At 34.5% G+C, this 27,029-nt stretch overlaps 1 protein-coding gene across 2 annotated transcripts in view; it reads right to left on the bottom strand.

Moving 5' to 3' along the window:
• Positions 1–25,613, bottom strand: part of IL23R (interleukin 23 receptor) — an 82,819-nt gene extending 57,206 nt beyond the window's left edge. The window contains exons 1-3 of one of the 2 annotated variants that reach the window (XM_036235079.1): positions 25,574–25,613; positions 1,543–1,658; positions 381–483 (exon numbers count right to left, since the gene is read on the bottom strand). In XM_036235079.1, coding sequence (XP_036090972.1) covers positions 381–450 — 70 coding nt within the window. In that variant the 5' untranslated portion in view covers positions 451–483; positions 1,543–1,658; positions 25,574–25,613. Of the gene's footprint in view, positions 1–380; positions 484–1,542; positions 1,659–22,487; positions 22,702–25,573 lie in introns of those variants that run through there. The other variant, XM_016164540.2, reaches the window with a different exon arrangement.
• Positions 25,614–27,029: the final 1,416 nt, after the last annotated feature.

Below are 27,029 nucleotides of genomic sequence, written 5' to 3'. Positions count from 1 at the left end.
ACACAGGGCCTAACACAGAGTAACCACAGTAACCAACAAATGCTTTGTGGGAGTGAATTAAATTAAAAATATTTATGAGTTATCAGGTAACAGTTATAACAGTTCAAAGATAAAACATGCCAACTCAAAGCAATGAACTCCTTAATGGAAATGTTTATATTAAAGTTCTGCCTCCGAGGGATGCTTGAGATAGGACTCTTGCATTAGGAGGAAGATTGGACTTTTTTATTTCATTCCATATGATTTCTTATGTGTGAACAATTTTTCCCAATATAATAATTTCTGATTCTTTAGAGATCCCAGCATAATGCCTTGAAAATAATAAACACTTAGTGTTCTATTTGAATAAAAGGCAACAATAGATATTCAAAATACTGTACCTCCATGGCACCAACTGAAGAAAATGTAAAGAGTTATTATCACATCCCATTGAACTGTGACCTGATTCATGCCTGAAAGCAGAAAAAAGCTCTTTCTTCCTCTCTAGGAAAATAAAAAAGAAAAATGTTTAAATTGTAATATTTTAATAAAATAACAATAAAATGTACTATTTTTAAGTTTATTGTCTTTTTTGGCCTTCTCAGTAATATTTTAAGTTATTATCTTTAATGAGAACCTTTGACTGGGAAGAAAAAAGGAAAGAAGGAAAAATGAAGAAAGGGAGGGAAGGAGGAAGGAAACAACAAAGAAAATTCACTGGTCTGTGAGGAGGTGTAATATAGGTTAAGGAGTAAAACAAAAAAGTGGAATTTTACACTCTTCGAAAATCACTATGAATTACCTTAGTAGGATATTTTGATCCTTGATATAATACAATTCTTCTTCATCTAGTCTCTGTCATCAGAAATCTCTGTCTACTCTAACTCCTGCTGATGAATTTTTTCTCCTGACCAGGTTATGCACCCATCAAGCTCCAGAAATATCAGCCTTTGATGAGTAAAACTTTGGAAAACCCAAAAATTTCAGAACTTCCAGAGAAAAAGCATTCAAAATAAAAAAAAAAGATGAAGTGAGGCAAAGTGACCAGTTAAACTTATAGAAAGCCCATTCATCTGTAAAGAGCTTAAAGGAAACACATTATAGAAATGCCAAATAATACTGCCATTAGTTTACAATTGGAGTTACTTTATTCTGTTAATCAGTTTCTTACATTATTAGCAATTTAGTTATTCAGTAATCAATGTTATTTACTTATTTTATCTGTTTAATAAAATCTGAGCCTTTAATATATCATTTTTAAAAACTGAATTTCTCATGACATGAATAATTTTTTTAATATTAGTAGGTCTTCTCTTTATAAATAATAGGCAAAACAAATCCTCAAATGTTCCTAGTTAGAAGTTAACTACTCACCTAATAGAATATACACAGTAATTATTATTTAAAGTGATGTGATATCAGACAATATTATAGATTCAACTTTCATCAGTAACCACTCTATGAAAGATCACAAGAACATATCAGAGGAAATAACTTTGCCCATTTATTTCCAAAAGGAAATATAGCTGTTTTTAAGTATTTGGATGATCACTTTTTCTTTACCTTTTAATCTGTTTGAAGTGCATAGTTCCACCTCAGAGCCAGGCTGCTAACCTGTAGCCTGCGTCATGTCTTCTTTTCCCATTGCCTGCTTGTCAATGATCACTTCAGATTTTCAGCTATGAGGCAAATGGAAATGTCAGCAAAGCCCTGACCTACATTTCAGATTCTTAAAAAGGAACTCAAACTGTTCAATTCAAAATGACTAGCTCTTGTGTGACTACTTGGGAAAACCCAGATTACTGAAAGTGAACTGCTTTGTCAGTACTGTTTTTCTCAGCTTAATTTAAAATTACCTTAATTTAAAATTCTCATCCAAGAAGTAGAACACATATACACGGTTTTTCTGTCAAAATTTTTGATGCCAAAAATATGTTGCTTAGTTTTAACTTGTAACCAACATTGATATTAATTATAAATTTGTTTCTTAAGAAAAGAAAATATAAATGATACTGTTGACTGTTAATTTATTTACCAAGTATTTTTTAGTATCTACTATGTGCAAGGTATTGTTCTGGACATTAAAGGTAAAATGGTGATTGATTACAGAACAGCTCCTTTGTTGTATTGTTTACAATGACTAAATTACAGATTAGTAGCTTTGAACTATTTATTGTTCGTGGTTTAGCAGGATTCTATAAGCAAATAAAAAAATTACCAAGTATTTGGTTGGTTTATACTAGACATCACCAGGGGCCTTTCTTGGCATACCTTTTTTCCCACCTCCTCTATTTGTTTTACATGCAGATTGTTTCATCTTATAGTCTCCTTTATATTGTATTTGCTAATATTTCTTTTATAGCAAAATTCTTGAAATGGACAGTTATTTTCTTTTTTAATTTTTGTATCTTTAATACCTAGTACTTTAGAAGACTCTGGGGGAACACTCAAAACATTCCTATGCTCAGATTCATTCTAGACATTGAAATCTTAATTTCTGTGCAGGGAGGCTGGGCATCATTATTTTTTAAAAGCCCCTCTCCACCCCCAGGTGACTATAATAAGCAGTCAGGATTGAGAACTGCTAGAATATAAGAATATGATTGTTTTTGAAGACCACACAGAAGAAATAACTGTCAACTGGGTTTTAATGATTTAACAACTGTCTACCCTGTGAAGGAGAGAGTGTGGGAAAACATTTCATTATCAAAAACAGAATGTGCAGGATGTGGTTCCATAGTGTAGCAGTTGTTAGCGTGTCTGCTTTACATGCAGAAGGTCCTGGGTTTGTGCCCTAGTGGAGCCATAGTCCATGGCCTACAGCCATACTACCCTGAACAAGCCCAATGTCTGATCTCAGAAGCTAAGCAAGGATGAGCCTGGTTAGTACTTGGATGGGAGACCACCTAGAAAGACCAGCTACTGTAGGAATAAATAATATAATAATAATAATAATAATAATAATAATAATACAGAATGTGCAAGTTATAAGGATGTTTTGGGACTGGCAAGTGTTCCTGCAGTTTGCGGGGAATAAGATTTGAACTGGAAAATTAGATCAATGGCAGAATGTAATGGGCTTTGTATTCCTGCTAAGGAGTTTAACCTTTATTTCTCTGTTAAACAGAGAAATAACATAATCAGATTGGATTTTAGAAAGATAATTCTAATTATAGAGTAGAGAATTGATTGAAGATGAAGAGCCCAGTTAGGAAGCTGTTGAAAATCAAAAGCTGATGAGGACCTACAGCAAAGAAAAGGCAATAAGAAGAGGAAGAAATAGAATTGAGAGCTATGTGGAGGTGGATTTGACAGACTATCGTGACCAATATAGAAATGGTGACTCCTGAAATTGTCCTAACAATCGGTATGGTAGGTTAAGGATTCAGGGCACGAGAATGACCCTAGTGGCTATTTTTGCTGACCCAATGGATAATGACATTAACTGAACACACAAAAAAAGGAGGAGTGATGGTGAGTAAGCGATGAATTTGATTCTGGGTATGTTGATTTGGAAGGACTTATTGTATATTCAGAGAGAACTGTCTGATAGATTCTTGTAGACATTTGTAAACTTGGGAGAAAAGTTCAAGCTGGAGATTTAAATTTGGAAGATTTCAAGGTGATTGCTTATAAAATGCATGATCCTGAAAACATATACTGGTAAGTATATTTCGAGTTAACGCATCATAAGGGCAAATACATCATAACGCAGCATTTTAGATTCTCCCCACCCCACTTTTTAAAAATCCACTTTAGGGATCTTAAAGCCAGAACAGAAGGAAAAAACTAAAACTGTAGACCTTATCTAATCATGCTTTTCCATAAATTTACCTGCCTGTTGTAGATTGAAAATATCTTTCGTTTGCCTGTCCAGAGGCAACAAACATTGTCATAAACTAACTGGCCACAAGAAGGGGCTCTTTGAAGTAGCTAGGTTAGGATCTCCAAGTTTAAGCAGTATAGCTGGACCTAGACTTGAAATATTAAACTGTTGCCTAGCAACACTGGTCTACCCATTGGAGAGCAAGCCTAGAGGGCTCTATTTTGCCTTAGGACACAGGTGCCAAATGTGAGTGGAAATACGCAGAACAGGGAGTGGAATTTTGAACCCTGAAATGAGAACCTAGCGACTCCCTGTCTCTGCATAGAGGTAGAAAATCTACCACCTGTATATAGGGAAGTGATACAGCAGCTCTCACATTTTTGAATAGGCCTGGTTTATGGGTGGTAATCTGTTCAGAGAAGGATACTAGAGAACTTTTCCTTAATTTGTGCTTGCATAGACGGTATACCGATTTTACTCAGATTACTGCATTTTCTTGAAATGGCTTTATCAGGGGGAGCATCTTAATATTATATGTATATGAATCTCCTAAGCCATGCCCTTGGAAGTACCGCTAAAAACACAAGTAACATTAGATAGACCCAATTTGGAAGGCTTAAATTTTGTTCCATAGCGATCTAGCAATTCTGTATAGAGTGAGGAAATCAATATTAAGAAAGGACAGGAAGGATTAAGAGTGGTTGGATGAGTTGGTTTTTAAGAAGAGAAGGTGGTAACAGCTACCCATAGAGGCCAGAGGAAGTCCCCTAATATATGGGTATGGTCAGGGAAGACATTTTCAGCATTTCTGCACAATTCTTGGTAAGTAGAAGGCAATGGTCAGCCCAGTCTCTCTTTAAACCTTAGTGGAAAATAATGTCCCCCTTACTGTATCGTAATGGGTAAAATGTGATGGGGTCCCTTCTTACTTCCTGCCTGGGAGAAGACATATATACACTTTCTTTTTTGAGCAAGTCACAAATTGAATCAAGATGACAAAAGAGGGCCTTTAGAAATGCAAGACAAAAATAAGACAAGACAGGAGGGATTTTGTTTGTTTGTTTGTTTTTCCTAAAATACATAACAGGAGCTGTGCTTTGAAACAACTCCCCATTTCTTGGTAGAATAAGTTTAATTGTTTAATAAACTATTGACTATAAATGTGCTTTCTCCTCTAAGTTTCTTTTTTAATAAACCAAGAGAGGCAGTTGCATGGGTGGGCCCCCAGAAATGGAGAACAAAAGAAGAAAATCTCCCTCATGTCCACCAAAGATGCGCTAAGGGCTTGATCCTAGAATATAGAACTCTTTTGAACTCTCCAATATATATAGACTGTGTAAAATTAAGGTGAAGAGTTATTTGATGATTGATGGTGCTATCCTGCATTCTGCTGTTATAGGCCTAAAAAATGGCTACAGATTCCTTTAGTGCCTTCTCTCTACTAGCGCACACTATGCCAGAGGCTGTGACTACAGAAGAGGCTTTCAAGGACTCTGAAGTGGGAAAAAAGATGGTATTTAAAAATCACATCAAAAAGAATAAGATGCTAATGGAAAGATACGAAAACAATTAAGAGGGCAGAGAGGAATTTACAGCAGTCTAACTAAGGTCCATACTTTTGCAAGCTTCAGCCCTGAATGCTAACTCTGGTAAAGCAAAGCTTATCTGATCAGGGTCAATAACTCAGGCTCCGTTTCTTGCCTTTTTCCTCCAGTTCGATTTCACACTTGTGCCACTGAACTAGATTTGGAACTAGTTTCCCTCTTTCAACTCATTACCTTATCATCCTCCAATGGGTGTGTGTAGCACGCCATATTTACTTTGCTTCACCAAAGTGCCCAGGCCTCTGTCTGGGCCTGCCTTACTTTTCGACACTCACAACTCTGAGTAATTACAAAAAGTACAATTTTAGTTCTACAGTCTTTATTTAAGAAGGTAACAGAAAATATTATTCATTTCAGAAAACTTTTAATCAAAAATATTGAACTTATTCTTCTAACTTCATGACATAGAAGTTATAACTTTAATTATCTTGAGGATATTTCTACCTGGTAGAACTCATTCTTCGAATTAGCCAAAATAAATGAGGTGTTTTCTTTTATTAATTTTCTCAATCACTGAATTAATAACTGTTATTCATAAAAAGTCATGTAGACTCTATGAAGAGAAATAAATGCCATAAATCTTTTGACTCATCCAAAGGATGGAACCTACATGCAGCTGCTCAATTCTTTGCAACATCAAACACCTTATGGCTCATTCAGCTCTGTTGGAGGAATAGGTGTTATAGGCTGAATCATCACTATTTCCTGTGAGGTATGCATTAAAGGTCAACTTCGTCTTATTTGCTCTGAGTTTGTTAGAAACTTAAGAAGTGGAGGTGAATTCAAAACCTTCAATGTACAACTCTAGCTCTTGAAGACTGCATGCATATTTTAATTTTAAAGAGGTCTGTTTCCAAATTATTAACTTCCATATATGCCCTTTTCTAAATTTGATTTTTTTGAGAATCTTTCTCTCACGTCATAAAGAATGGTATTCCTTCATCCAAAATCTCAGCATTGTGCATTACCCTAGATAAAAATAGCTCCAGGGTAAAAAACAAACAAATAAATGGGAATATTGGTTTTAGGAAGGCTTCCTTGGATAACTGATCAAGGAGCTTTAAACTCCTAAGGTTTCTAGTCTTTAATATATTTTTTTATATTTTTAGAATATATATATATTTTTTAGAAAAGAAAATTTTACTAAAATACTTATATGTCAGTTTATGTTGAGATATCTGAATTTTAGCTAATCTGGGAATATTTGGAATAGTCTGAATCTCGAGATCAGAAGCAATCTGAGGGAGACTAATGGTTATCCTCTTGAATGTAAATAAGATTTTTGATGGACTATCACATTTTTTTTCTAGACACACTGGATAAAATTCATGTGTAAATTTCCATCTTTCATATTTGCTGTCCTATAGTCAACAAGAAAATTTATGCTATCAAATCATATTATGACCTATTGTTCCTACTATAGCTAGTCTCACTTATTTCATCTGGATAAAATAGATGTTTAATAGTTTCTATTGTCTGTATAAAAGAAAACAAATTTATTTGATTTATGTTTAATATTTTAGATGTCAATTTAAAAATATGGAAAGGAGTACATAATTTTAAAAACTTCTTTTAAGAGTACTTAAGAAAGCATTTAGACCACTTTACTAGATGAAGTTCAACTACATAAGCCAAACAAAAAATATATGTGGAAAAAATACACTAAAATAACAAAAGTGTTTTCTTTGGATTATGAAATTATGGTTACTTTTTTTTTTTTTTTGCTTTTTTATAACTTCCTATTTTATAGGATAAGTATGTGGAATAATTTTAAAACATTTAAAAAATATCAAACACATTAAAGGACAATGAAAACTTTAAAAGAAGGAATATGAAGAGTAAGTTCCTTCCTAGTAGATTCTAAAATATGAGACAACTGAAGGGTATTATTGATACGTCTACTGTTCTACATATTTTACTTATGCAAATTCAACTGTAAGTAGAGGAGGGAGAGTTTTTATCCCATTAAACTCTTCTTCATTCTTCTTTTATCCTCTTCAAAATAGACCTTGAGCCTTTAATGACTCAAAGAAGAGAAGGCCATATCAGAAATGTAATAGTATTTTTTATAATTGAGGTATAATTGACAAAATTGTATATATTTAAAGTGTATAACATAGTGATTTTGAATAGATATGCATATGTGAAGTGGTTATCACAATCCATCATCTCATATGGTTACATTTTAATTTTTTTAGAGGGGGAGTAGGAACTCTTCAGATCTACTCTCTTACCAAATTTCAAGTATACAATACAGTATTATTAACTATAGTCACCATGCAATACATTAGATTCTCAGAATTTATTCATGTTATAACTAAAAATTTGTACCCTTTCACCAACATCTCCTCATTTCTCTCACACCCCCAGCCCTTGGCAACCACCATTCTACTGAGTTTGATTTTTCTTTTAAGATTCCCCATATAGTGATATAAATAATACTTGTCTTTCTCTGTCTGGCTTTTCACTTAGCGTAATGCCTTTCAGGTTCATCCATGTTCTTACAAACTGCAAGATTTCCTTCTTCTTATGACTGTGTGTGTGTGTGTGTGTGTGTGTGTGTGTGTGTGTGTGTTTATAGTTTAATGAGATAAAAATTCTCCCTCCTCTACTTACAGTTGAATTTGCATAAGTAAAGGATGTACAGCAGTAGACATATCAGTAATTCTCTCCAGTTGTCACACATTACACACACACATTTCATTTTCTTTATTTATTCATTTGTCAATAGACACTTAGGTTGTTTCCATGTCTTGGCTATTGTGAATAATGCTGCAACAAACATAGGAGTGCAGATATATCTTTGAGAAACTGCTTTTGCTTCCTTTGAATACATTTCCAGAAGTAGGGTTGCTGGATCATATGGTAATTCTGTTTTCAATTTTTCAAAAAACCTCCATACTATTTTCCATAATGACAGCACCTATTTACATTCTCACTAACAGGGTACAAGCATTGTTTTTTTTGTTGTCTTTTGTTTTTGTTTTTTTCTATAGCCTCACCAACATTTTCCATCCAAACAGGTAAGCATTGATATCTCATTGTGGTCTTGATTTGTATTTCCCTAATGATTAGCAATGTTGAGCACCTTTTCATGTACCTGTTCACCATTTGTACATCTTTTTTTGGAATAATGTCTATTCAGGTTTTTTGCCCATTTTAAAATCAGATTATTTGGGGGTTTTGCTGTTGATTCGTATGCATTTCTTATACATTTTGGATATTATCCCTTTATCAGATATATGTTTTGCAAATACTTTCTACCATTGCATAGGATACCTTTTCATTTTTATTGTTTCCTTTGCTATGCAGAAGCTTTTTAGTATGATACAGTTCCACTTGCTTATTTTTGGTTCTCTTTGTCTGACTTTGGTATCAGGGTTAGGCTGTCTTGTAAAATGAGTTTGAAAGTGATCTTTCCTCTTCAGTTTTTTGGAAGAGCTAAATAAGGATTAATATTAATTCTTTTTAAATATTTCATAGAATTCACCAGAAAGGCTATCTTTAAAAAGAATAACTCAGGTTATTCGATCTTTTCTATTTTTTTTTTTTTTAGTCTGTTTCATTTATTTCTGCTCTGGTCTTTGTTATTTACTTCTTTCTGTTAACTTTGGGCTTAGTTTTTCTTTTTCTAGTTCCTCGAGGTATAACATTAGGTCATTTATTTGAGACCCTTTTTTTTTAATGCAGATGTTTATTGTTATAATAATAACTATTATAATAATAATTATTATTGGCTTTGATGAAAAATTTGCATCATATGCTATAAGCAATAGAGGCTGATAGGAAAAAAGGTTTTTTATCTATTCACTTTTGCCAATCGGTGGAAGAAAATACTTATGCAAATACTTTCAAATTTGCAAAATCTATTCATACAAATGATTTTAAATATTGCAGGTCTCCTCCAAAGATTTAGAGTTCTATCTACTCAAATGAAAAAGTCAGGACCTGTCTGCATGGAAGCTGATGATCTTTAGTGGTTTTCATTACCTCTGCTCATCTCCTTAAAAAGTAAAATTCTGAGACTTAAGAATTAATACAATTGACAATTTAAAAAGCATCATTTAATTACTACTCTTCAACTGAAGTGTGCACTCAGGTTTTTATTTTTGTATTTGGTTTTGCTGGCACGTGCAAATAGGATACGCTTTGGGGACAATCGTTCTAATACATCATTACTTAACAATTGTCAGCTTCTCAGAGTGACATTTCAATTTAATGCTGAGAAGAATGCAGGAATGAGCTTGAAACTTCATTGTGCAAGAAAATACACTAGTGAACAACATTGTCCAAATTATCCATTTTATGAACAGTTCCAGGAGAAGTTCTAGCTGTGGAGGTTCACAACCATCATGGGCCCAAGCCTTGCTCCTGTGGTGCCTGCGGTGGACTAATTACTGCAACTCTACCTGCTTTTCTGGATTTTCCAGAAAATCTCAGTTGTAATATGCTAGTTTTGTTTTTCATAGTACACATTAAAATGAACAAACAGCTATTAAATAAAAGTATTTATCTGTGCACCATATAAAATGACTCCTTTATCACCAGAAGTACACACAGCACACTGAGAAAACTTGCTTCGGGTATCCCTAGTAGCAAACTAAAATTTTAAAGAACTATAAGAACCATTTTTTCCCCTTTACTTTGTCACATTTTCTCTGTCATTCTACCCATTCTACTCATATGCACTGCATGACAGCTTTTCTGTCAATGAAGGACCATATATATGATGGTGATTCCATAAGATGATAATGGACCTGAAAAATTCATATCACGTAGTAGCTTAGTGATGTCATAGTCTTCTTGACCCCATAGCACAATGCATTACTCAAGTGTTTGTGGTGATATTAGTGTAAACAAACCTACTGTGCTGCTAGTCATACAAAAGAATAGCACATACAATTATGCATAGTACATAGTACTTGATAATGATAATAAACTACTGTTACTGGTTTATGTATTTACTAAACTATACTTATTATCATCATTATTTTTGAATGTACTCTTTCTACATATAAAAAAATTTGCTGTAACACAGTATGCCATGTTAGGCTGGGAACAGCCTCGTACAACTCGTGTTTACCTTGTCTCTTGATTGTATCATTTCTCTTGTGCTCGACTTTATCTTGTATTGTTTTGTACAATAACATGTCATATATGCTTGTGGCCTAGGAGAAATAGGCTATGCCACATAGCCTAAGTGTGTAGTAGGCTGTGCCACCTAGGATTATGTAAATGTACTCTATGATATTCACGCAATAAGGAAATTGTCTAACAACACATTTCTCAAATATATCTTCATTGTTAAGTCATGCATAATTGTATATATATTTTTAAATAATTGAATTAGAGGGTTTCTTTTATTAAGAATGTAAAATATAATATGGAATCATTTTTGCCTTTCTAGAAACATGCATCGAGAGGTATAACTCAAGTAAAAGAAAAACTATTCTTCATCATTTTGTTCTATACACATTTGTTCTGACCTTTTGTGCTTATCAAGAACTATTTCTTGAGTGTTTACTATGTTCCATTAATTATTTCAGTACTGAGAATAAATGGATAAACAAAACAGACAAAAACCTAGTTCTCATAGAGCTTACATTTTAGTGTGAGGAAATAGTAAGTAAAATATAGTTTAGATGATAATAGCATTTGGAGAGAAATAAAGTGGAAAAAGCAGAATTCAGTGTACTCAGAGAAGTTCTTGCTGAAATATAACATGAGCAAAAATCTAGTCAAAGTGAGAGAGATGGTCATAGAGATAATTTAAAGGAAAGTGCTTCAGGCAGATAGAATTGTCGGGAGACAGGGAGGGGAGAGAGAAAGAAGCTCTGGGGTGCGTTAGAGGTTCACTATTGAGGCCACCAGTAGCAAGGTAAAGAAAGGGAGGATACAGGGAATTAAATCAGAAGGAAATGAGTTCAGAGAATTAACTGCAGTGAAGTGTGGCGGGGAATAGTGTAAGGCTCCAAGAGGTCTTGAGCTCTTCTAATGATTGAGTTAAACCACTGGAGAGTTTTAAGTAGAGAAGTGACAATGATTTGACCCCCAGAATTCTGACCTAAGCAGCTAGGAAGGTTTGGGTACAGTGGCCATTAATTGAGATGGGATAAAACCTGAAGAGAAAAATACTTTGCTGAAGAATGGGGAAGGGAGTTAGGAATTTGTTTTGAGACATGTTAAGTTCAGAATGCCCATTATGCATCCAGACAAAGATGTTGAATAGGCAGTTGGTCCTAACAGTCTGGAATTCAGAGAAGAGATACAGGCAGGATATAAAAATTTGAGTGTCATCTGCACATAGATGGAATTTAAAGTTATTGACATGGATGAAATTACCAAGAAAGGAGATATAAACTAGAAATAGAAAAGAGAAGTCCTAGAATTGAGCCCGGAACATGACTATATAAAGATATCAGGAAAAATAAACAAAGGTAAATTTTTCTAATAACTCTTCTTAAGAAGCTTACCAGGAAATTCATTTATTTATGAATGAAAAAATAACTATAAATCATAAAACTAAAGAATTTTGATGCTAAAATAGACCTTAACCTAAAAGATGATCAAATTCGGCCTTTTGGCCTTTTAGCGGCAAATACTTTGACCTTTAAAAACTAGCTGATTGAGTCATTTATCAAATTTTAATTTAGAGTTTTAATTTCAGTTAAATTATGAACAATGATTGAAACATGAACCTCCAGTATAAAGTTAGCAGATTAAAGTAAATATGGTGTTGCTTGGACAAAAGAGGAATCTAGTTTTAACTCAGAGATTTAGGTGGGGAGACCACTGAATTCCACAAGTATTGAATGAATAACTACTATGTATAAAACACTCAATAGGGTAATTTGTGAAATAGAAATATGAATAAGACACTGTTTTTTTCTTCAGAAAGATTGAAATAGAAAATGGAAAATAAGATAAGTAAAATGTGATAAGAACCACAGAAAGGCAGAGATACTTCATCAAGGTTCAAGTTAAAGAAAATGATTCTCCATTGGAAATATTTTAGAAGGCTCCATAGAGGACATGACTTTTAACATAGCCCCTAAAATGAGGGTAGGATGGGATTTTGACAAGTGGAAGGTATAGTATGGGCAAAGGCCCTGGGGTGGGAGTGTGTTTCTTTCATGGGTATTCATATCTCAAAACTATTGTTATTGTCATCCATATTGTTTGATTTCACTGTTTTCTCCCAAACTGAAGAAGAGAGTAGATAAATAATAATTAGTTTTAATCCATTAAGAAATTATGTACATATTTGCACACCCATGTTTATTGTAGCAATATTCACAATAGCCAAGAGGTGAGAGTGATCTAAATGTCCATCAATGGAGAAATCGATAAAAAAAAAAATTGTGGCATATACGAACAATAGAATATTATGCAGCTCTAAAAAAGAAAGAAATTCTTCATATATTTCAACATTGATAAATCTTGACGACATTATGTTAAATGAAATAAGTTGATTACAAAGACAACTACTGCATGATTCCACTTACATGAGATATCTAAAATGGTCAAACTCATAGAAACAGAAAGTAAAATGCTGTTTGCCAGGAATAAAGAGGAGTAGGAAAAGAGGAGTTGTTGTTCAATGGATATAGCATTTCAATTTTGCAAGACGAAAAATTTCTAGAGAGCAGTTGCTTAACAATGTACATTTGGTTAATGTTACTGTATTGCACACTTAAAAATAAAGATGGTAAAATTTTGTTACTTTTTTATTATAATAAAAAAATGGAAAAGTGATTAATTGTAAATGACCAAAACAAATCAAAATAGTTTAGTCAAACAGAGGAGAATTTTTTTGGTTCAGAGAACCTAAGGAGTAAGGATGCAGCAGGGCCTTATGAATAACTGAAACAGGGACTCTGAAAAGCCCCTAGATGTCACCCTCCACCTCCTGACTCATCTTTCTCACATGAATCTGCTTTCTCCAGAGTGGCCAGCATGGCTGATAACTCCTAGGTTTTATACCTCAGACTTTCTGCCACAGAAAGAATGCCTGATGTTCTCCCTCCTAGTTCAAAATATTGAGAAGAGCTCTCAATTGCCTCTGGACCAACTGATGACAGGATCTTGTAAAAAGATCTTACAAGGAGTCATATCTTGTAAGAAGAACCTGGTAAGTCCTATGGGAACCATATGATTGAGAGTGAGATTGAGTGGGAGGTATATCAGTTAGCTCTTATGTCTTCAATGCTGTATAACAAAGCACCGCAAACTAGTGGTTTAAAATAATTGTTATTTATTTCCATAGATCTGCATATTGGCTGGGGTAGCTGTACTTCTGGCTGTAGTGACTAGGATGACTGTATTCTACACATTAGCCATCCTTCTTCTGGGGGCAGTAAGCTAGCCATGGGAGATCTTTCAAGTTTAGGCTCAGAACCACCCTAACACATACAGTTGGTCAAAACAAGTCATACGGCTAAATACTAAGTCAAGGGACAGAGAAATACTTTCTACCCACAGTGAAGCTTTAATCAGAGTGTGATGCAGGGAATGGGGAAGGGTGGGACTAAATCATTTAATTTACCGCAGGGTAGATTCGTAAAACAATTTCCAGAGGAAGATTGGATGTTGGACAAACAAGACAATAGGTGTCCTCCATAATGTTATTACATAGATACAAACACACTAAAATCTAAAGTAGTAAATTTTATTAATCCCCAAGTGTTAAAGTAGAGAACAATTGGAAGAGACCTAATTAACTTTTACAACGTAACAAGCACTCTACTAAGAACTGCATAGATATCATTTCAAAGGAGAATAAATAAGTTATTATTATTCCGAAAAAGTTTTATTTTCCCACAAACTCTCTTAGTTAAGTTTCAAAGAAAGCATCTTAGAGGATTCTATGTTTATATTTCTTTTTCCAACTGCTGCTTCTTTAAGAGTAGGTTGTGCCTTACACTTTCTAATCTTTATGTGTGGGAAACCAAGGCACCAACCAGCATGTAACAGTGGGAAAGAGAAATATTCTGAAGCCAGGAATACTTGAGTTTAAATTCTACTTTGGCCATTTACTAGTTGGATGACCTCAGACAAGTCACAAACCCATTTTACCATCAGTTTCCTCTCTGTAAAATGTGAATTATAATACATACCATATAGGATTTGGGAGAGGGTGAAATGAGAGTATGTACATCATATTGTCTGGCACATAAGTATTTAGTAAATGTCAGTTTCTTGGTTATAGAATTAAGAAATAAAATAAGGCAAAGTTCCTGTATTGAGTTCAATGCTTTGCTCCTTTCCACACTAAAAATTTAATGTCATTATAGAATTTAAAAAGTCTCAAATGAAATAGAATACAGGTTTACACAGAAAAAAAAAGGAGTAAAATGTTGAAGTCATTAGCACTGTACTTGAAAACAAAATTCAACTGAAGGAAAAATAAAAGCTGTTGTATGTTTTGTCAACTATTTCTCTCAGTAGAATCTTCTGGCAACCTAACCGTGAGCATTTCCATTTCACGTTTCAGTCAGTAGTAGAGCTCATGTAATTTAATGTTAAATTCTACTAGAGTACAGTGGCTTAAACACTGAGGAAATTACACCTTTCATCATTTACAATTTGCAAGCATGATTTAATTATTTTAATTCAGTAAAGATGTTAACTGTATAGTCAGTAGCTAACCAATTTTCTCTTTAAGGATATTTCTTTCTTGTGCCTCTTTTTCTTCACTATTGGAAAATCGGTGTTCACACTTGTAAACACACTGTACACAGACAGTTTGTAGTATAAGCTAGGTTGCAAAATTTCTACTTTCTCATTTGACAGAGTAAATCTTGGACAATGAATTTAACTAATTTATCTTCTGTAAACACCCTTATACTTTATGCATTCCATAAATGGTCCTTGCTATAGTCTTGTTTATAAGAACATTTATATTTTGATGAGATTTCCTTATTAAGTTAGTACTAATCAGTTGTTAATAAAAAAATGATTCACTATGTTAGAGTTAAATCTTTGTTCATGGTTCATTCTGAAAACAATCTAAAACATCAAATCCAGAGCACAGTATTGTTCAATAGGTAAGAGCTATTCAAGAGTTGTATTACTTCACATTGTATCATTTTCTTTTGTGAATGGCAAAATTATAGATATATTCATTTTTCTAATCCAAAATTTCAAATTGGAGTTTCAAGAGAAATTTAGTAAAGCTGAGACAACTTTTAAAATTGTCATTTTACCTTAACAGTATATATTTGCATATATTTTGCCCACTATAAATAATTCTGAAAATCAAATTTCCTTTTCTTGAACAATTTGTTAACCCCATTAGATCATAATAACCACAGGTTATATATAGCACACTGATTTCTTATTAGAGAACTCTTTAAATATACTGCAACCTCAGTTCTTTTAACTTTAAGTCATTTTCCTATTATGAATATAAATGTCTTTCAGGTAGCTTAACAAAAATTATTTATATCATTTTGCTGTGCTTGTATTTGCAATAGTCAGCATCTGAAATTATAATTGACAGAAATCCAATTCGAATTAGTTAAGTAAAAAAATAAAAATTAACGGGAAAAAAATGGGGCCTGTTATAAAATTGATGGAATTTCTGTGGAGAGTAGGTTACTTCGGGTATCTCAGGAGCGAAACTTCAAACTTGACACAACCAGGACTCACTCTCTATTTCACACACTTCATCTCTCATCTGCTTAATTTTCTGGGCTTCATTATCTCCTCCCAGTATTTTCCACATAGAAGCCCCAAATTACAACCTTCTATGCCTCGAGAAAAAAGGAATCTCTTCCAGAAAAAAAGTTCCTGAGAAGGATTCTGGATTGCCCTGTCTTGGGGCCTGTGCTCATTCTTTAGAACGATCTCTTTTCCTAGAAAGATAAAATACCTACTATGACTGACCAAAACAGAGTGGAATTTGTATCCTAGGATCGGTTTCCATGAAGGATCTTGGTGCCTCTGAAAAGACTTCAATCCAAGGGAAAGACATGTCATGGCACAGAAGCATGGCTTAAGGACAATTTGCCAGGATAAAGGAAGACACATGATTATGAAGGTAGTATTATTTCTGTCCATCACTTAGATTATTTATTAGCCCAGCCCCCATGAATTTATACCTTAGTCCTAGCATGAAAAGGATGCATTAAAAAGGTGAGTACATCTGAAGAGCTATTTCACAATGGTTTCTGTGAAACACTAAAGTGCAAGAGGTCAGCAGAATTTATGACAACAACTTCTGTAGTGACCTGAGACCACACCCCAGAGTAGACATCTGCATTCTCAGGTGCTAGCAGCATTAGCATAAACATTAGTAGGCACTAGTAGCTATAGCAAAAACTTTGGACGACAGAATTATCCCTTCAGTCATTGCATGTGCAGGAAATAATTGTAAAGCTAAGACAACTTTGTAAATTGTCAGTTTATCCCCCTAAAGCATATATTTCTCAGAAGATCTCATGAAGCCAGAATAGGAGAGAATTTGTTGACTGGATTAAGCTGAGAGGTTCTTCTGTCCCACAGGATATTGACTGAGGCTGCAGTCATCTGTGGCTCAACTGGTCTGGAATATCCATGATGGCTCATTCGGATGGCTGGCAGGAAATCAGGTAGGACCGTTGACCAGAGTGCCTCAATTTTCCTTCCCATGGCTTCTCTGTGGCTGGTTTACAAAAGGAAATATCCCAAACAAAGAAACTGAAAGCTATAGATTTCTTAAGCCCAACCATAGAAATTACATAGTGTCATTTCTGCCATATTCTATTCATTAAAACTGATTACAGGGCTAGCCCAGATTCAATGTGGAAACGATTTACATAAGGGTCTGAATACTGGGGGGCATGGTTTATTGGGGTCAATCTTTACAAACTGGTTACCATAGCCAGAGAATGCAGTTTTGTAACTATTTTAATGACCCCGTTTTCCCTATGAGCTATCTAAGAAACATATTATTCATTCATTCCTGTATTCATTAATTCATTTGAAAAATATTTAATTATCTAATATGTGCTAGACACTGTTTATGTTAGTAAAAATATTAACATAAATATGACACAATGAAATGAACACAGACATGGGAATGAAAAGCTACAATGCAAAGGCGAGAAAAGAGGGGGTAAGCACCATGAGAGCACAGAAAAGAGGAGATAGAATAAAGTATCAGGGAATATTTTTTCTTCAAAGGCAACAACTAAGTTGAGTTTCAAAGATGCATAGGGAAAGTATTCCCAGAAGGAGCAGCATAATAGAAAGCAGAATAAGGTGCATTTAGGGACCAAAGGCGAGTGGCCAATGAGGTGTAATCAAAGTTGTCAAGGATCTTGTAGCCCTTGCTGAGGAATGGAAAGACGTTCAAAATTTTTAATTAAAACAGGGAATTAATATAATATTATTTTAGAAAGGTCACTCTAGCAGCACTGTAAAGTATGAATTAGAGACGGTTGAAGATAGAGATAAGAAAATCAGTTGTTTAGAAGTCTTTGATAACCATCTCAATTAGAAAAATAATGAGGGCTAAGACAGCGTGGGAAAGACAAGGAGGAAGAATTAAGGAGGAATGAGAAGATTTGGTGATTGATTGTGTATGGACAGTGAAAGAGAGGGAAAAATTTACTTGCAGATTACTCGTATTAATCAGGATAGGCTAGGGTACACTGCAGTAACAACAACTCCTGTAATCTTCAGAGTTTAACAGACTTTTGTTCTTTCTCAAACAGTGTCTCCAATTTGTAGCCCTACTATCTTCTGGAAATCATGGCCTCTAAGTTAGCCGCAGTTGAGAAAAAAAGAGGAGAAGAATACCATTTCTTAAGTACCTTTGCCTGAAAAAGACATACATCACTTTCATTCTTATTGGCTAGAACTAGGTAGATGGTCTCAACCTAATTGCAAGGGAGGTAAGAAAATGTTGAGAAACATGTGAATATTTGGTGCTATTATTGTTAACAGTTAATTCATACTGGATTAGCAGTATGGACTCGTAAAATATACTACCTGAGTTTAAATCTCAGTTTCTTTACTTACTAGCCACTTAGCTGTGGACAAGTCTATTTCCAGTTTGTAAAATGGTGTTAACTACAGCTTTTACTTTATACATTTGTTTTGTAATGGGATAAGGTAGGCACTCAATAAATAATAATAGTAATAATAATAATAATATTCAAATTAAAATAATTTCAATATTTCTTTCTTAATAACAATGTAAAAGGGATAATGAAGGTGATAAAGAACAAATTTAGGAAATGACGTAAATGAACTTACATACATATTGAATTTGCAATGCCTGTGATACCTCCAGTGGAGATGTTTAGTAGGCAATCAAAATGGAACAGGAGCTTCAGAGAGAAATGGGGCTGGAAATATAAATCTAGGAATCATTGGTAAGTAAGAGATGATTTAAACTTTGGGTATGAGTGAGATTGTCTACAGTGATAAACTTGAGGGGAAATATAGTTTGAAGGCAAAACCCTGGGTATTACCAACATTTAAGAAGTAAAAGGAGAGGGAAGAGACCACATTAGAACAATCAAATCATCAGGAGAAACCCAAAGGAATTAAAAGCGGAGTTTGAGAGAGTATCACTCCTTTTGAAATTAATAACGATTTAACAATATTTAATTTTACATTTCGTTAAAAGATAATGATATTTGATACATACTTTGAATCAACGGGGTTTTAAGTAAATCATTATAAGTAGCTTAAGAGGAAATGTTTAGAAGCATAGATATTTATTTTTATGAGAAGTGAATTCATAAGAAAGATTATAGTTATTAGCATTAATAATTTTTTGTCAGCAATTAGATTCGGAAAACAACTCTCTTATTAAAAAGAAAGGTTTTCCTGTTATTATAAGGAATGCCAATGTAAAGAGACAAATCATGCCTCAGTAGCAGCAAAAAGTAGAGACATACGAAGTGAGAAAGTAGCTTAAGTATTAATTCAGTAGTTCCACTGCATTGTAATAGGAATTTCATAAACTTATAATGGATATAAAGATGGGCAGGGAATATGGGATAAGGGAAACATTAGAGAAAGATTCTTTCTGAAAACTTATAGTAACAGAAGCTTAATTTCCAACTGGAAAAAGGAATATTTGGGAGGAGTTGTTTTGCAGCCATTATCGTGAGGTACTTATTCAGTGTATTTCAAGTTATTATTATTATTATTTTAGTTTTCAACCACCTAAACTTTGCTATACTGCCACCAAGTGGTAGGAAGGTTATACAAATAAGACAGTATCATGTTTTTCTCTGCATTTTATTCTTTTGAAACTACAGTACTTATCTTCTGAAATTTCATTTTATTCTACATGCGAGAGAGAGAGAGAGAGAGAAGAGAGAGAGAGAGAGAGAGAGATGAGATTACTTATTGGTCCCTGTGATCAACTCTGTTGATGGTTGATGTCCTCCTTATATCTTCTCAGTTCACTCTTGAAGTCACCCATAGCTTCATGCAGAATTCCTTGTTTGTCAAGAGCATCTTACCTCAAGCACCTGTGTCTCTCTGCCTGGAGATTTTCTCTGGTGTCAGGAGTGTGGTCAGCCCATTTCTTAGGCAGTGTTATAATGGCCCAGAATAACCAAATTAATAAAGGATGAGAGCTGTGGATATATATCCTAGTTTTTTCACTCATCAAAGTACAATTTTTCAATGTGTTCTACATCAATTTCATCAACTCTCAGGTCTACCCAGGAGAATTGAGTACGTGCTGTTCACGGAAGTAACCCATTCGTTAATTCATTGATGCCTCTGTTTTTCTTGCTTCATCATACTTCCTGGGATCATCTACTAAATAAATTCCTTGTACCAAACGTTTTTTTTTTTTTTTTTTTTTTTTTGCTTAGCCTCCTTTTGGGAGAAACCAAATAAGACAGTAGAACCCTTTGTAATGGTATTTACATTTTCATTATCAATTCATCTTTAATTTTACTTTTAAAGCAAAAATACTTCTCAGCACTATAGCCTAAGTCATGCTATTCATTTCCAAACAATCTAAAGATTATTTATCTCTTAGCAGACTGCAAAATTTGTCTTGGTCACAAACAGTATATTCACTCTGCCTAGGTACTGCTGTGATGCACATGTAGAGCCTTATGCTGTTTGGGGGAAGTAGAAAAATCCTGACTTTGATAGAAAAAAGTTAACCTCTCACTAACTTACTTCATCAAAGTAGTTAACCTCCTGAGCGTCAGTTTTCTCATCTATAAAATGGGGATAATAATACCTACCTCTTAAGCCTGTGAGGAAGATTAAATGAGTTATGCCATGAATACAGAGTCCTATTAACGGTGGTTCATTCTTTAATGAAATAACGTAGATAAAAAGCTAGCAAATTACCTCCCATGTGTGTCTTAAATTACTTTCTCTCTACCTTCTTTTCTTAAAGTTTCACCTTCTTTCTCTAAATAGGACCAAAAAGATGAAAATAACAAAAAGACATATTCTTGCATGTCCTATAAAACCCTTCGTAATAATTTTTCTTATTTGTAAATAAGTTACTTATTTGTGTGTTAATACTCTCTCCAACTTATTTAATTTATTTTTATCTCTCTCTCTCTCTCTCAAACTTCTTCTCTTCATCCTAATTTCCCAGAAACACTCCTTCAAGCGACTTTGCCTGTTTTGTCACTGGTCTATAAAAATACTATTATAAAAAAATACTATAAAGATAGTATTTTTCTAATTTAGTTTTAGAGTATTTTTGAACAGTTTAAAGTAACAAAGCAGATTTCTTAGAACTTTTCTTGAAAGTAACAGAATCACTTATAAAATAAAAGTGTACATTTTTAAATATCACATAAAAACCGTTTTTCTGTACTAGTTGAAAAGTTGAAAAAATGAATTCAGAATTATAATAGTATTTCCAACCCTAAATTAATCTAAGCAGGAATTCTATGCTCAACTCAGCATTAGAAATTCTGTTTTGATTCACTTGGATGTATCCTCACTAGTTTTGATTCATAATGTTTACATCTGATTTTATAAATCATAGAAGTCACTAATCTATTATTTCTACTCTATGATACAATCTATAATTAGGAGTCTTGAAGTCAAAGTTAAAATGTCTTGCTTATTTCAGATTTTTCCTGCCTAAAGATCAAAATAGATTGTTGTATTGTAAAATACCTTTGAGAGCAGGACAATTAGAGAGGCTCCAGTTCTTATATATGCAAAAGTGTATTGGTCACCCCCTCAGATAAAATTGCCACAACCTGATATAGAGAACAGAAGCATTTTAAATGGATTATTATCAAATTATCAACAATATTCCTTTTGTCTACACTCAGCTTTTCTAGTTTTTATTGGTTTACCCCTTGCTTTTGAAATCATTATTAATTTTTTAATCATTAACTTTGCAGACAAAAGGGGATTCTACAGAAAGGAACCTCAGAGAGTAATCTGATCACGAATCCCTAACTGGACAGGTCATGGTGAGTAGTTATGCCTCAGACATATTACCTCTTTAGTAAAAGGTTTATTTTTGCCTTCAGCAAGCCCTGCTCATTGTTTCTGTGCATCTAGGTTAACACACCTTTGAAATGCCTCTTTTCAGGCCCCTCCTAATGTATAAATCAGCCTCATGAGAGCACGTAATCTTGTTGACTCTCCTGTAACCCAGTCCCTCTCCTTGCTTTCTCCCACCTTCATGTAATCTTCCTTATTTTCCCTCCTTGATTACAAGTGCATAAAAGAAGATGCAAACTGCCAATCTAAGATGCATTTTTTCTCAATCTGTTGAGATCATGCTTCCAGGTGTAGCTTCCCCCAGAGCTCAAATAAATTTTTCTCTACAAGTTTGGATGTCTTTACATTGACAGCTTTATGTACTTTTGTAAAAACTTCTTGAGTTCCAAATGGAAAAACATTTAAAACTTTTTTTTCAAAGAAGTTTTTGACTTTTTCAAATTTCACAAGAATAAATAATAACTTGTTGGATGCAAAATAATACATATTTATATGTAATTCCTACTATGCATTAGACTTTATGCATTTAGAAAATACAAAAGAGTACAAAGTGTTGTGGAAAACTCCCAATACCAATCTAGCGAAAAACCAAGCAGTAACTTGGAGAAATAGAACTCAGATTTATTACTCACAGTCCCAGAGGAGCTAGTGCTCTGAAGATTTGGGCCTCGAGCTTAGGGACAATTTTTCTTTTATATCTGCATCATTACAGTTAGCTGATTGGTTGATCTGTTCTCAGCTGGTTATGCGGTGACTGAAAAAAATGACTTTTACTGGAAAATTACTGCTTGGCTGTGTCCATGGGAACATAGGCTGTCACCCATAGGAACATAACATTCTAACAATAAGCTTTCTGCTTCTGTACCCCTGCTTACACATGTGACCTGTGAGTTGACAGGTAATGAATAAAAGAAAGATAGACCTTTGTGTTTAGACAGAATGAAGAATGGGATTTTGTGCTTAAAAACCCTGTACCTCTACATTTTAGGGCTGCTTAATTTGGGGTCTGCATACCCCTGGCAGACCCCGCTGGCTGAATAAAGAGTGTTTCCTATAACTCACTGAGTTCTGGTGGTCTGTGTGTCTTTCGGGGGCTGGCGGCTACAACAGTTACAGACCATGGGAGTTGCTAAGGGTTACAGGCAATTCAAACAGGTACTTAGGCAATACATCTGTTATCTAGACAGAAGAATCCAAGGGGAGGATGAGTCTTCAGTTGATTCTGAGACCACTCTGCCCTTTGGCCTATACAGCAAGCATGTTTACAGAAGCAGAACAAAGAGGTGTTACAAGGTTAGTCACTTGAGTGGAAAATTCCCGAAATTTCTTTTTCAAAAGTATAGTTTCACCACCGTAAGAAAACCATCTTGTAAGGGTGTTTTATTGCAGGTCTTTTTCTGTGCACAGATCCATACTTTATTTTGTTAAATTCATCCTACATATTAAAATCTTATCATTTGAGTTTTTTAGTGAACACAATGTCACTAACATTTTTCTGTATCTCTTAAGTATACTTTTACATCAGTTTTAATACCTGCATCATGTGTAATATCCTATGGCTAGACAAAAATTTTGACAATATTCTAAAAATAGTAGTAAAGATCATAGGCTTTGGAAACAAAACTGGGTTTAAATTCTGAATCTGCCTCTTACTAGCTTTACGATCTTGATCAGCATGCTTAATGTCTCTGATTCCAAATTTCAATCTATAAAATGAAGAATAAATGAGACGATGTATGTTACATTCAATACAATACTTAAAATATGGGAATTCAACGAATAAATAACAGATTGATGCTATTAAGGGTGGAGAATTTTTCAGTAAATTAGTCACTAGGGCAAGGCAGGGAGTAGAGATATCCTCAGGTGCCAGTCTCCCAGAAACAACATTTTTGCACCAGACAATAATAGCCAACTTCTTCTGCTTCTATAATCTGCTTCTGCAAACCAGGATGTGGTAATCTGCTCAAAGATATGCTAACAGCCAACTTCTACTTCTGTAATCTGCTTACTTGTTCTAGGCTTTATAAACTGTCTCTTTTGGGAGCTCGGTGCTGATTCTCTAGTGGGGAGAATCAGTCGCCAGCAGGCTAATAAAGGCTCACAATTCATCTCAATTGGCTCCATGGGTCTTAAATTTGATCATACCACAACAATGCTATTATTCTACTTTAATTCTTCACACCATTATAAAGAATCATTGTTTCTAATTTTTTGTGGATTTCTATAATTAATTTCTAAATATAAAATTATTGGAAGCAGAATTGCTGGGACAAAGGTTAGATACATTCTTCAAAGTTTTATGTGCATCGTAAATCACCATGCTCACAATGCAGACTTCGACCAGCAGAGCATTGGTGTGTATGTTTCTCTATTCCTTTCCCCAACTGACCAACACATAAGGGAAAAGTCGTATTTTGTTGTTTTAATGCATAGGCCTTTGAATATTTTGTTGATGAAAAATGTAGTTAATGGTTACTTGTAGGTATTCTTTTACAAATGGACTTTATATTCAACACACTTTTTTTTCTATTATGGTGTTTGTCCTTTTCTTAATTTGTAAAAATTTTAAGATATTCTCTGTTTATACATGTTGAGTAGTTTTCCAAGTTTAACATGTTTTAAATTTGTGTTATGATATTTTTTAACATTCAGAAATTTTAAATATTTATGAAATCAGATCTAACAATCTTTCACTTTAAATGTTTTTGTGTGTATAGCAAGCGTTAGGTCCGCGGGGGTGCCTGCCTGGAGGCTTCCCAGCTTGACATCGGAATCCAGACAAGGGCCCACCCTAAAACCCTGGTGCCACTGCCCTAATCCACCACCACCCTAATCCGGATGCTCAACTGATGTTTCCCATTCTATACTCTACCCCCACAAAGTCTTATAAAAACTACCCCCTCCCGTCCCAGAGCATGACTTCTCTGGCCCCTCTCCTCTCAGGACCAGGGAACCTCGCCCGGAAGCGCTCTCCCAATAAAGACTTGCTTTTAAAACTCCTCGGCATGTCCCGCATTTACCTTACAGCAAGCAAAACATTTTAAGATGCTATTCAACGGAATATGTTTAAAGTTGTGATCTTTAATCAGAGGCAAGAATTTATAGGAGAAAAGCTTAGGATTTAATAATTCAAGTATTTGAGAATATGTATTTTCTTAGTATTATAAAATCAAGTTCACGTAGCAATTGTGAATTTTGTTATATGGATTTTACGGGGGTAGGGTGAAGGTTAGGGACATAGAAACATAATGAAAGTTAAAGTATCTGCTTTTCATTAAGCACTGTGCTTGATGTTTCAGATTGGTAAATCATTTAATTCTCAGACCAACCAGCCCTATGAGATCAGTAATCTATCCATTTTATGGTTTTTGTTCACTTGACAAATATTTATTGAGCACAGTATCAGTTTTCAGACTTCCTTTTATAGAAAGTGAAAAATAAATCCAAACTAGTTCATGCACAAAGTGTGCTGGCTGGAAAATTACTGCTTGGCTATGTCCATGGGAACATAGGCTGTCACCCATAGGAAGATAACATTCTAACAATAAGCTTTCTGCTTCTGTACCCCTGCTTGCACACCCAACCTGTGGGTCGACAGGTAATAGAATAGAAGAAAAATAGGCCTTTGTGTTTAGACAGAATGAAGAATAGGATTTTGGGCTTAAAAACCCTGTACCTCTATATTTTGGGGCTGCTTAATTTGGGGTCTACGTACCTCTGGCAGACTCAGCTGGCTGAATAAAGAGTGTGTTTTCTATAACTCAGTGAGTTCCGGTGGTCCGTGTGTCTTTCGGGGGCTGGCGGCTACAACAAAAGAAAAATTGTTTCATCATGTAAGCTGAAAAGATCTAGTGGTAAATCTAGCTTCAGTGGTTGATTGAGTCAGGGCTCAAAAGAAACCATCAAGATCCACCTTTCAGTTTGTTTCCTCTGAACTGGCTCCATTCTCAAGTTCTTCATGGTGGCCTCCAAAGTCTAAGGCAGACTATAAAAAAGGGTCTGCTTCCCACAGGGTTCAAAGTCCCAGAATTGAATTTCCCGGGTGCTCACTGGCCTCACATGAGCCATCTGCCTCTCCCTGAGCTAATCACTGTGGTCAGGGAGTTATGGCCAGTATCTCATTGGCATAACATAAATAATGTGCTCCTCCCTTGGAGCCAAGGGATTGAGCAAGTTCTTCTAAGGGAGCAGCCTAAACAAAGACAAAGAGAAAAAAAAATAATAAAAAACTGAAACATTTGAAACATTTACATTAACCTTGTGTACTATGGGTTGGCTGAGATAAAGCTGCAAAGAAAATCTGAACTCGATTCAACATAAACCATACTCAAATGGTGGGAGTTTCCATTTTCTAAGCTGCCTATGCTGCAAAATTTTGACTCTATTCCGAGGCAATGTCAAGCCCAAAAAGGGAACAAAGGGCAAAACTTAAAAATCAGGAAAAAAATCTCAGGGTACAATATTTGAGGAGTGAGCAGAAGGAGTCCATAAAGGAAAATAATGATAACATTGTCAATATCATTGAAGCCAAAGAAAGGGAACATTTCAAAGAGTCAGAAAAATAGAGTCAAATTCAGATTAAAGGTCAAATGACAGGATCTGAAAGATGTCCATTAGATTTGCAAATGAGAGAGATGAAATTAAGGGATCATCAAGGGGCCAAAGAACCTGTTATCTAGAAATAAGAGAGATAATGGGCTATAGGAATAGGAGTTGTGAACAAAAATAGTCTATTGGAGCTCAAGATTTCAGAGTCACAGTTTTAGAGAATAGTGAAGTAAAGATAGCTTTAATCTGGGGTGTTAATGAGTTTTTAGGCAAAACTATTGACTTTGTGAATAGGAAAAGGAAGACTGAGAAAGGTCCCAAATCTGTAAAGGTGAGAAATGGCTGAGAATTTGTTAGTAAGTAAGTGTGGAGAGATGGTTGGCATGAACCTCATAAGAGGTGGTTTTTCCTAAGGAAGAGGTAAAATAAAACTGTGAAAAAACAATAGTAAATATGAAGAATATTGTCACTTCTCCAGGTTTCATGGTTTGTGTGGGGAAGAAAAAATGCTCCTTTTGTTGTGGTGCGTTCAAATCTAAGAGCAATGGAGCCAATCGAGATTAATTATGGGCCTTTATTAGCTGGCTGGCAACTGACTCTCTACCACGCAGGGTTAGAGATCT

Source organism: Rousettus aegyptiacus, unplaced genomic scaffold (genome assembly GCF_014176215.1).
Source record: "Rousettus aegyptiacus isolate mRouAeg1 unplaced genomic scaffold, mRouAeg1.p scaffold_m13_p_1, whole genome shotgun sequence".
NCBI lineage: Eukaryota > Metazoa > Chordata > Mammalia > Chiroptera > Pteropodidae > Rousettus > Rousettus aegyptiacus.
Note: the sequence above shows the minus strand (reverse complement) of the source record. Positions and strands in the feature narration are given on the sequence as shown.